This window comes from Microtus oregoni, unplaced genomic scaffold (assembly GCF_018167655.1).
Source record: "Microtus oregoni isolate MIOR12 unplaced genomic scaffold, Mior012 000015F_ref0000493, whole genome shotgun sequence".
NCBI lineage: Eukaryota > Metazoa > Chordata > Mammalia > Rodentia > Cricetidae > Microtus > Microtus oregoni.
This window is the reverse complement of record NW_024543074.1, coordinates 10,542,305-10,554,085: the sequence shown is the minus strand read 5'-3', so window position 1 is coordinate 10,554,085 and position 11,781 is coordinate 10,542,305. Positions and strand designations below refer to the sequence as shown.

Sequence of the window (11,781 nt, the reverse complement as noted above, 5' to 3'; positions counted from 1 at the left end):
CTCTGCCAATCACTAACTAGAAAAGGCTGAGCAACACTGTGGGGTCTTCAGTCCCTTCTTAATCCCTTGGTACCTACCTCACTGTCTCAGAGGCAGTCTTCCCAAGATCCAGCAAATCAGCTTCAAATCTGAAGCCCTGCTGACCTCCATGACCCATTGGTAACACACTCCCATTCTCCTTCACCCTAGGAAACACCACTCTACCCACCATGTAGCACCAACAGCACCAGGCCAACCAACCAAACCTTCACCCCTAAAGAAACCTCAACAGCTCAGAAGTGCATCAATCGACCTTTAATGTCCAAAAGAGGCGTGGATGCAGAGCATAGATGTGGCAGGGTCTCAGTCCCTGCACCAAAAATGAGAGATGAACAAAAACTAGACACTTCCAACTGGCCAGTCTTGGAGGGTAGGGAGAAACACAGATCTGGACATTCGTAAGAAAAATAAAACCTAAAATCAAACATTCAAATCTTGTACCCAATGAAAGGTTTGAACAGGGAACTCAGTCACTACCAGTTCCCACCCTCCCCTGCCAGCACTGAAGAAAAAACAGCTCAATACACACTAAGGGATCAGGAGGAAGGGGCATTCTCCTGCCTTCCCTCACCCCCAAGAATGGGCTGGGGGAGCTAGATTTCCCCCACCCTTACAGTGTCACCCCACTCAACGTTCTGAATGTGACTCATTAGAACCAGCAGCTCAATTGGCAATGACGACCCCCACCCACCCCAATCATGTCAACAGCGAGGTTTCCCTTGCACCCTCTCTGGAAAGTCCTCCCACTCAGTCCTTCACCTCCTGACTCTCAGAGCTTCGTTACTGTACTTCAGACCTGTTTCAAGGAGTTCCCCCTCTCTGCCCTCGTTTCTTTCATTCCCAATTCCCACTAGAAGTTGGGACACAAGTTGCCCCCTGCCCCCAGATCCAACTCCAGGGTGGATGGCAGTAGGGCCATCTTGTCCTGGATGACCTTCCAAAAACATTCCCAGGAACAGGCAGCTATAGGGCAAAGCAGGGTGTCCAAGCTAGATGGCTGAGGGGACACCAACCTGTCATTGCCCCAAAAGGTAACATAAAAGCCCACTTAGAACTCACTGTGCCCCCTACCTCCCCATACACCCTAGAGATTTCACATATCCTGCCCCTTCCCTCCCTTCTACCCCAGACCCACCCCACGCACACAGACAAACACAAACACAAACACACAGGAAGAATCGAGTGGACACTGATTTGGTTGGATCGCTAAGACCTAACTAAGGACTACAGTCACCAGAAATTCCCTTGCCAGCCAACAACAGGGCTGCTCTAAGAGAACTGAGGAATGAGAAAAACGAGGGCTGAGCAGGGAGCAGACAGAGAATGGAAAGGGCAAAGTCAAGCTAATCCTACTCCCAGCATCCTCCCCACATGACCTCTGGCTGGAAGAATAAAGGAAGGTAATCCACAAAGACACAGCCCTTACTTAGAGACCCTGACAAGGACAGCAAGACACATCTGCTCCCCACTCCCACACCATAAACACATCTATCTCAGGGCCTCTTAAAGACTACACCCCACCACCCCTGCCCCAAGCCATAAAGTCACAGTTCTGTGGAATATTCTCCCTGGTACTAGATCAATCCCCCCACCCGACTTCCTATCCCTCTCCTTGCCAATCCTAAAGCTTTCCTCATAGTCTCCGGCCCTTCTAAAGCAGCATCCACCACAAGAATAGGCAGCTGCAGTTTTCCCTCTACCTCCAGAGACCTATTCCAAGTCCTCAGCCTCCTAGTCTCTTGGGCTTTGCTGAGGGCATTTTATACAGGGAGAGAAAGAGAAAATGAGGGGTGGGAGAGAGTTCCTAGTGCAGTACAACCAAAAAAAAAAAAAATCTTTAAAGTCTTAAAAAAAAATAAACATAAAGCAGCCTTCTTCCCCAGGCAACTAAACAGAAAGAAGTTTGGTTTTTGTTTACTGCGACACACACATGAAATCGAGTATACAGTCCATGCAGTAGCACAGCCATTGGAGAGGACTTCCTGATGCTGGCCCCAGTGCAAAACAGTCCCAGCAACGCCGCCTGCTTGCCATTGCTGCTGCCGCCGCCACTGACACCTTCCCCTTGGCCACCTAGCCTGACTTGAAGAGGAGGATTGCAACTTGACCCAAGTAAAAATAGATGAAGTGCTTCGTCTCGTGTGTGACATAGCTGCCGAAATTCCGGCCCACGATACAGTGCCAGGTAGGGTTATATTTCTTGTCAAATTCCTACAAAAAGAGAGAGAAAGAAAGGTGGTACAAACTCAGAAGGGGAGTCACTGCAGTAGTTCCAGCACACACATTCAGTTGTTCCCACCCACCTCGTCAGTATCCAAGCCAACCCTGCACCCCAGCCCAGGGCCTCAGAGGCTCAGGTTCTAAGGCTGGCAACAACACTCCCACCCTCATCAATAATCAACACCACAAAGGCTCCATTATTCCTCGCAGCCAAGCCTCTAGCACTCTACACCCTGATCATCTCCCCATCCTCTAGTTACCCCACACCCAGACCTGCCCACCCTGACTCGTCAAGATGACAATCAGAAACCAGGACGGCACACAGCTAAGTGGGGTCCGGTCACCCACTGCCTCACACATTGCTAAGCCAGCATTCCACACAGAAACAAATGGGGACTAACTGCTGACATCCCAGGGAGCAGAGACTCGGCCCCCCGTGTAACATGCACGCTAATTCCCTCACTCTACAAACTATCCAAGCCATCCCCATGAGCACAGTGGGGCCCAGCCCACAGCTCAGTTCTAGACTGTGAAAGGACAGTCCCCCCACCCCCACGGCTGCCCCACGGCTCTCCTGTCACTGGATGCTCCACATACTTGTCTAACTTCCTAAAAGCGCCCACACCACACAATTCCAGGAGGCACTAAGGAACAAAGGAAGCCAAATTAACATCAATCCTAATTCTAGACTGTCTGAAGGAGAGCCATCATCACTTTCCTCTCAGGCTGAGAGACTAAGAATCTACTTTCTCTCTCTGGGTGGACTGGTGAGGTCATCAATCACGTATGACTGACTCTGTAGCCCCAGCCCCACACATAGCAAGGTCTCTCAAGATTCCCAGGTCTGATTCTACCCTTCAAGGGCAGGAAAACAAGAGTTCTGTGAGACTGGAACAGATTGCCCTCACACTCTTCACATACTTTTTAAAAATGCCAGCGCTTAGATGACCAATGACAAGGCCTATGGCTCTAGTTAAGACATGGGTCCTGGGGGCTGGAGAGAGGGAGAGCAGTGAGGAGCACTGGCTACTCTTGTCAACACCCTGGGCTTAATTCTCTGCACCCACACAGCGGCTCACAGCCACCTGTAACTCCTATTCCAAATAATCTAATGCCCTCTTCTGACCTCCACAGGGACCAAGTACACATGTGACAAACAGACATACATGAAAAGCAACACAGTCATACGATAAGGATATAAACAATACAGCTAGGTCTTGACTGGAAATTAGGAGCCCATGCTTACTCCTCTTCAACTGTCTCTTCAGTGTTAATAATTTCCACTCAGGTATTCATTTAGGAATTTTTCTTTTAAATATTTACATTTATTTGTTTATTTGGGAGTGGTTGAATACGCCACAATACACGTGAAGAAGTTAGAAGACAACTTGCAGGAGTCCATTCTCCCCTCCCACCATGTGAGCTTCCGGAATCAAACGCAGGTCATCAGGCTTGGCAGCAAGCACCCTTGCCCACTGCACCATCTCACCAGCCCCATTTAGGAATTTTTCAATAACCAAACTATTGTTGAACCATTTCTATAAATATTACACTGTCAGTTCATCTGTGGGTTCTATATCCATATAGTCAACCAACCATATATTTAAAATATTCAGGAAAAAAACACACCTATGTTGAATCAGAACAGATTTTCTTCTCTATTATTTCCTAAAGTCCCTACAGAAATCAAGAGTATGAATATTCAAGATCCTGGACCTTGACATATAGGCCAGGCTGGCCTCAAACACGGATCCGCCAGCCACGGCTTCCAGAGTGCTGGGATTAAAGGCGTGCCCCACCACGGCCAGGCTTCATGCTCATGCTTTTAAGAATGTAGGGAGGGGGTTGTTGAAGTTGGCTCAGCAGTTAAGAACACCTGCTGCTCTCCCAGGGACCTGGATTCAACTCCCAGCACCCATATAGCAGCTCACAACCATCTGTAACTCCAGTCCCAGGGGGTCTGATGGCCTCTTCTGGCCTCCACAGGTACCAGGCATGCACTGTGGTACAGAGACATACACATAAGCAAAATACCCATACACATAATTTCTTAAAAATAAGAGAATATAGGGAGAAGAGTAGTAAACATTGTAAAAATATGCAGACCCTAAGTCCTTTTGTAGGGAAAGGAAATGTTCCATATCACGAGGATTATAAAGGATACACCACTCTAAATGAAGACGTTCACTGAAAATCTGCTTAGAATCAAACAGTATTCATTCAAATGTTAATTATGAATATTGGATAATTCTCAACTGGGCCAGTAATATTAGTTCTGAAGCTTCTCCACGTAGTATTCCCTTCCCCAGTGCCTTGCAGTGGCACAATTATTTGTAAAACACACGCAGCTTCCGCAGCTCTTATCAAGAATCATTAAGGTGATTGCTTTGGCAATTCAGAATCACCCCATAATCCAGCTGTTTTACACATTTACAAGGTTTTGTCTGAAGGGCTACACCTGCTTTCTCAGAAACTGGCTGCCCCACCCCTGCCCTCATCTCGAATGTAGCTCAACTGTCAGTCCTCACGCTACAGGCTTACCTTCTTGATATAGGCAGCAATGTCCTTCTCTATGTTGTATTTCTCCATGGCCTGTGTGGCGCAGTCAACGGCATCCTGTTGCATGTCCTCAGACATGTCTGCGTTCTTGATCACTGCCTTGCGGTCAGACATCGTGACACTGCAGTAGGAACACAAAAGTACAGCTGACGACTTCTCAGTGTGGGCAGGAGGCTAAGCTACGGGGTGGGAGCCTCACGGCTAGAGAAAGGGGATTATAGAAGGTGGAAGAAGAATATGAAACACAGACGAGAGACATTAAGGGAAACAATGCTGGGCGAGGTGGAGCACACCATAATCCCAGCACCTAGGAGCCAGAGGTAGTTGGATCTCTGCGTTCCAGGCCAACCCGAGCCAAACACTAACTAGCTTTCATAGAAATATGGTCCTTACTTTTTGGAAACACAGGGCAAGTTAAAGAGAAATGTAGATGTAAGATGTCATGTTTTAAAAACACACAAAAAATGAATTCTCTAACTCTTAATAGCTACGTATTTCATGCACTCTGAACTGCAAGACAACGGCGATAACCACAGTGGTACAATAAATCCTCTAACTGTATCTTTCAGCAAGTTAATTTACCTTTGTGTTACGCCACAGGTCGTAAAATGGGGATGGCAGCGCTATCCTAAGGATAAAGCCAGAAGCTAACACCTGAAAAGATTAAGCGCATGATTGGTTTATTGACTATTACATACATTGGTCTCAAGGCAGACAACACCTGCTAGACATTAGTGTCCCTGATTTCTGGTCCTGACTCTGAACATTTGTGGTCTGGGCAAGTCATCTGGCCTTTCTGTATCGATTACCTCCATTTTAGCAATGAGGTCAGCTCTCAATTGGAGGTTGTTTAAGAATTAACTAAGGTTATATGAGAGCAGCTGCAAACTAGGAGAAGTCTCCACAAGGGGGCTGGCTGTCCATCAGCCAGACACAACCAACACCTGCTTTTATAAATCAAAGCTTTATAGGAATACATTACAGCAACAGAGATGAGTCCTAAAGACTATTCTGCCCATAAAGTCTAAAATACATTCACTATCCCTCACAGAAAAAAGGCCAACTCCACTTTGGTACAAATAAAAGGAGCTTCGGACACAAGGCCTGGTGGCAAGGATGTCACAACGACCTCATAAATCCTGGGGGCTGGTAGACCTCTAACTAGAGAAGCAGTCACATGCCGTCCTCACAGCCCATCCTTCTGCTTCCCCACTCCTTACTCCCATGTTCAATCTTTAAAGTGCAATACGATTTCTGAATTCTAGAATTTAGTCACAGCCAACAGTGACTTGTCATTTCTCTGAATTTTTGCTTCCTCACATGAAAATTATTTTTATCCACTCAAAAAGCATTAATGAAATAAAAAGTCCGAGAAATATCTTATTATCCTGACAGGAAAGCTAAGAACTTTCTCTTAAATAAAAACAGGGCCAGGTACAGTGATTCAGACCTGAAATTCTAACACTTGGGGGATAGCAGCAAGAAGATCAATGCCTCAGCTACCATGAGACCCAAGGGAAAACACAGGACCGAGAAAAACCTGTAGATGGACGAGGAGCATGACACAGACACATGAAGTCTAAGAACGGGGCTGGTAACATGTCATAGCCTTGTTTCATAGCTTCCTGGGCCACGGCACCATCCAGCAAGCAACCAGACTCCGAGGCTGATCCTGCACAGACCCTTTTACCCTGGCAGCCTCTGGGTACAACAACAGAAATGGGCCACTGTATCCTGCCCTGTCCTTGACCATTCTCACTGATCCCCTCACCTCACCTCCAAAAGCACCACTGGTTGTGATCCAGCCCAGGGGGAAAAGAAGATGCTGTTCCCTCTGAGCAAGTCTGACACGCAGCTACACAGGAGCCTGGCTGCTCAAGGAGAGATCCCTGGTATCATTCCACATTACCCACTGGGTAAGATAAAAAGAACTCAGACCATGGCTGCCAGGCTAGAAGCCCTTGACCGAACCCAAGGCACCTTTGCGTGACACTGTCAAATGAAGCAAGACCTCTTCCACTCAAGCAGACACCAGCTAGTGTTTAGATCAGAAGCCCCCACCTCCCTTTACCCCGGAAAATCTGGAGCATCCAAGGAGTCTGCGGTGGTGAAGAAAAGGTCAAGGGCTGCGGTTCAGAGGCTGACTATTCAATGACCTTGGGCAAACAATCACATTTAAAAAAACAATGGCTGGACTGAGAGAAACGGGGCGATCTCCAGGAGGTCTGAGCAAAGAAAAAGGCTGGTGTGTCGTCAGAGACCTTTCTAGAAACAACAATGTCACCTGGTGGCCTGTTCCAGGTTACCACTCAGAAGGGGGCACTGTTTACAAATCCAGAGGTTGGGGGTGGAGCCTGGCTACAGACAACGAAGTATGAAATTGGCACCATTTTGCCAAAAAAGCTCACCTGCTTCACTGCCTCATTCCTCAAGCCCCAAGGATCAACTCTGTCACAGTAATTAAAAGCTATCTTACTCTCCGAGAGGGAGCCTGCGATTACATAATGCTGGTCTTGTGACTACAAAGCCACGATTCTTCACCCCTGGCCCCTCAGGCGTCGCAGGAAGGTGAGGCCCAGCCCCAGCAAGCCCTATCCAAGGTGCCAGAGAGAAAAGGAAAAGGAGCTAGAAGCCCAGCTGGCCTTTCCCTCGGTGGGAGGGGGCAGCTGGGCCTCCAGATAAAAGGATGGCCAAAGGGCCCCAAGCCAGCTTCCTGAGTCACCAGCCAGTAGCTCCTGCGAAGACGCAAAAGGAGCTCTCCAGGACAGTTCTCATCGTCTGTCCCCGGTCTTGCGACAAAAGAAAAAAAAAAAAAGGCTAAACCTCAAATGACACGGAGCACCTTGCACCATTCCTTAACACGTAAAAGCGTTATCGCCTCCCTTTGGATTTCCAAGGGGGCCGTACTCCCCCCCCACACACACACCCCACCCCATCCTCCAGAGGACAGCGACCACGGGCAACATCTGGGAATTGAGAATGCATCGGCCGCCCCGCCGGGTCCGCAGGCCGCGGTCAGTCCTCCGCCCTCCCCCTCCACGCCTGGAGCAGCGCCGGAGTGACCGGGCGACCTCTCTGCAGGAAGGACGGCCCGGAAGGTGGCGGTGGCGGCGGGAGGAGCCGCGTCATGCCCGAGCCCTCTCCATCCGCTCGCCTCGGACCCCAGAGGCCTCCCTGCAGCGCAGGCAGGCGGCTTCTCCCCGGGGGTTGCGGGGCCTCCAGCCGCCGCCCGAGGGTCTCCGGAGCTCGGGCCGCCCCCGTGCCCCAGCTCACCGTCACGCAGGCGAGTCCGCACAGGCCCCTGGGGAGCAGCGCTGGGCTGAAGCAGAGCGCGGTCAGGGGCGGTGTCCCCTGGGCTCCTCCTGCAGCAGCAGCCGCTGCCGCCGCGGTGTCCCCCTGCTCCCGCAGCCCCGGGCCGAGCGCTCGCGCCGCCGTCCGTCCGCCCTCCGAGCTCCCTCGGCCGCCCGCGCTCCGCCTCGAGCCACCCGGCAGCCCGCCTGGTCCCGCTGGTGCCTCGCCGTCCGCTCTGCTCCGCCGCTGAGCCCGGCCGACGCGCGGCCCTGAAATAGAGCCCCGCCCCCGCCCCCCTGCCGCGCGCGCCGCCGTCCGCGCTCCCCATTGGCTGCGCCAGCCCGGCCCCGCACTGCGGGCTTCTCCCCGCGCCGCTCTCGCTCCACATCTTGTTTCCTCCCACAATGCCTCGGGGCGGAGGAGGGGGTGGGGAAGGGGGGAGCTGGAGAAGGTGGGGGGGAGGGAGCGGTGGCCTTTGGAAGAGGAGAAAGGAGGATGCCGACCCCCTCGGCTCAGGCCTGGAGAGGCCAGCCCGGGGAAGGTATAAAGAGAGGAGGACCAGAAAGGAAAAGAAAGAGGGGCGTGGAGACCCCAGTCTCAGGGAGAACGGAAGAATGGAGGGATGGAGATCTCAGACTCAGGAGGGAAGGCCTCCGGGTCCCAACTTTGCAAAGAGGCTGGGGAGGGCATGATAATCACCAGGGATGGGGGAAAACACAGGACACTATTTCCCTCGACTGGCAACACTTGTGATTGGAACAGCCAAGCCCCATGGTGAAGTAAAGGCATAAGCAGTCCTCAGGGGCCCCTGCCCTCACATTCTGGAAAGGTCTCCTGCTTCTAGCTCAGCCTTTGTTCACGAATCTCATGGCCATTCTCCCTAGCCATAGTTGGGGCCCTAGCCGCTATCTTCAAGAACAATGGAGGTACAACTTCTGCAGCTTATGTCCCTTGGATCCTTTGGGGGTAGAGGTGAGAACCATTTCCGGCCAGTCATTCCCACCTCTCCAGTTAAACAGGACCAGAGGGAACTGAACAGAACGCTTATGAGTGCTGAGGTGTCTTTAAAAACCTCTTCATTCCAGTGGTGGCGAACCTTTAATCCCAACACTCACTCGGGAGACAGAGGCAGGTGGATCTCTGTGAGTTCGAGGCCAGCCTGGTCAACAGAGTTCCAGGACCGTCAGAGCTACACAGAAAAAAGCCTGTCTCGAAAAACGAAAAACAGAACAACAAAAATGTAAAAAGAACACAGATTCAGACCCCTTACAAGGTCAGTTCCCTTGGGCTACAGTTGGGAAAATTCAGGCAGCAGACACTGTGGGGTGTGCTTGTGTATGTTTGTGAATATGTTCTCAAGGGTTTTGTTCATGGTATGCCAACCCAAAAAGACAGGCATCCAAGAAATGTCTTTCCCCCTCCAAACTGATTCACAAAGGGTCTATAGAAAGGGTGTGCATAATAGAGTCTCCAGCAGGAGGTCAGCCGCCCCGGCCACTCAGTGGATGTTAGCAAATTGCCTGGCACAGCTCCCGTGCCCATCTTTTTCTCTCCCTTGACCTAAACCATGAGCGAGAAGTCAGTCGCTCTGGCCTTAGCCTGCCCTGCCTGGGAGTATCATAATTGAGTGTTCATTATGTGTCAGACAAAACTTGGAAAATCGTCCCCTCGGGCTTCGACATTCCACAGCTCGGTCTTCTCCCACGTTCAGTTGTTGGGGACTCACCAGGCAAAGGCCTGAGGTATCCCTTCATTCAGGGGCATTCTGATGTCAGCCTGGGTTAATAAATGAGGGGTGGGGCACATGTGGGGAGGGGCCGGAGGATGAGTGTCCACCTAGGGCTTTTGTGGAGTAACTCTTAGGGACTTCTCAGAAAAAGAGAGCTTCTCTTTCCCCAACCTCCATTAGCTTCCAGCCCTTCCCAAGGTCTGAAGGTCACAACTGTGTGGTGTGGTTGTACAGGATGTTCACTTCTCAAGGACACCCAATGGGGGGAGCCTGCCTAACACTCACTTCCTGACGTGTCTTGGTACAGGCTGGCCAGCATTCAACCAAGTGGCCTTTTCTAGTGTGTACAAAAGCGATTATGAACTTTCATGGCCCTACTGTGTTCTCCCTACTCCTCTTGCCTGCAGGAGAGAGGAGAGAGATTAATTATTCCTAGTGTGGATTATAATGGAAACAGAGGCTAAAACTCTCAACAAAAGTCAGCCTAAGATTTGTGGCTCTTCAGAAATTTGGGTATTGGAGTGTGTGTGTGTGTGTGTGTGTGTGTGTGTGTGTGTGTTGGGTGAGACTTGTTAAAACGGTATGGTTTATGTTTGGGATGTAGCTTCAGTGGTAGACTGTGCGCTTACTCGGCATGCTCAAGGTCCCGAATCTGACCCCCCAAAGAGTAGTCTCGTTCACAGATAACAACTAACCTGTCTGGAACCCTCGCTCTGTGCCGGGTTCTAAGTGTTTCAAAAGTAATACATTCTCTACTACCACACTGGACTGGGTTTGAAGTGAATTATTACTGCCTCCCCTTTGGGTGAGCAGCTGTTAGTGTAGTTTGTTCTCTGCAAGTTTCAAGCCCAGCCTGTCCCAAGTGCTTACGACCTTAGCCGTTAGACAACTGGGCCATCTAACAGTGAACTCAAATTATAGAGGAGGGGCTTGGCTCTTTGCCCAAATCCTACCAGCATTTGTGAAACTTATCTAACTCCAAAATCCTTTCTCAAAACCATTTTTCCTGTGATGTCTCTTTACTAATATTACATATGTGAGTCTTTTGCCTGCATGTATATCTGTGTACCACATATGTACCTGATCCCTATGGAGGTCCGAAGAGAGTGTCAGATCCCTGGAAGTGGAGTTATAGATGGCTATAAAACACCATGTGGGTGCTGGGAATTGAATCTAGGTCCTTTGAAAGAACAACCAGAGCTCTTTTAGCTCTCCAATCCCCTCCAAAGTCTTTTTTTTTTTAAAGACCAGGTCTCACTACACGCAGCTCTGACTGTCCTGGAGCTCACTGTGTAGACCAGCCTGGCCTCAGACTCATGAAGACCTGTCTCCCTCTGCCTCCTGTGTACTGGGTTTAAGGGTCTGCATCACTGTGCCTGGCTCCATAGTTTTTTTTTTTTTAAATCCAAACATGAGTATCTCCAGGGACAGAGTTTAGGAAACTTGTCCTGTACTAATGAATGCTACTTATGCAGAATGCTCACTCCTTGGATAATTACTAGGCAGCGTTGCAACTATGATAATTAATATATTCACCTAACTTGGGGAAGTCTATTTGACGGAGCTGTTTGAAATTGCCTGGTTTCCTCTTTCTTTGCTTTCAGTCATCTCTCTGATTTAAAACAGAAGGGTTTGATTTTGCCTTCTTTGTGGGTCCCTTACCCTCTGTCCGTTTTGATCTCAGGGCTCCTCAGATCACCCCTCAACTTACAAGTTCCACCCATATTCCTGGTTTTTAACAATGGCCTGGAACCAGGACACACTTCTCATCCCCAGATTTCTCTACACAGGCCCTTCAGACTACACACACACACACACACACACACACACTGTAGTTCTTATCTCCATTTAAAGCCCGCTGCATAAGCCAGAAAGCAGGGATCCTCCCTGGGCTTGTATCTCCCCCTTAAACCCACTGCATACCCATCCATCACTGCTCGCCT

General features: G+C 50.0%; 1 protein-coding gene across 2 annotated transcripts; it reads right to left on the bottom strand.

Moving 5' to 3' along the window:
• Positions 1 to 272: 272 nt before the first annotated feature.
• On the bottom strand, positions 273 to 8,383 carry Dynll2 (dynein light chain LC8-type 2). Of its 2 annotated transcripts, none has more exons than XM_041664623.1 (3): positions 8,092 to 8,383; positions 4,801 to 4,939; positions 273 to 2,250 (listed from the first exon to the last, which is right to left on the bottom strand). In XM_041664623.1, exons 2-3 carry the CDS (start codon positions 4,930 to 4,932, stop codon positions 2,113 to 2,115), a joined length of 270 nt encoding a protein of 89 aa, XP_041520557.1. In that variant the 5' UTR covers positions 4,933 to 4,939; positions 8,092 to 8,383; the 3' UTR covers positions 273 to 2,112. The 2 variants fall into 2 exon arrangements, with proteins under 2 accessions (XP_041520557.1, XP_041520558.1); XM_041664624.1 differs by lacking the exon at positions 8,092 to 8,383 and adding an exon at positions 5,401 to 5,446.
• Positions 8,384 to 11,781: the final 3,398 nt, after the last annotated feature.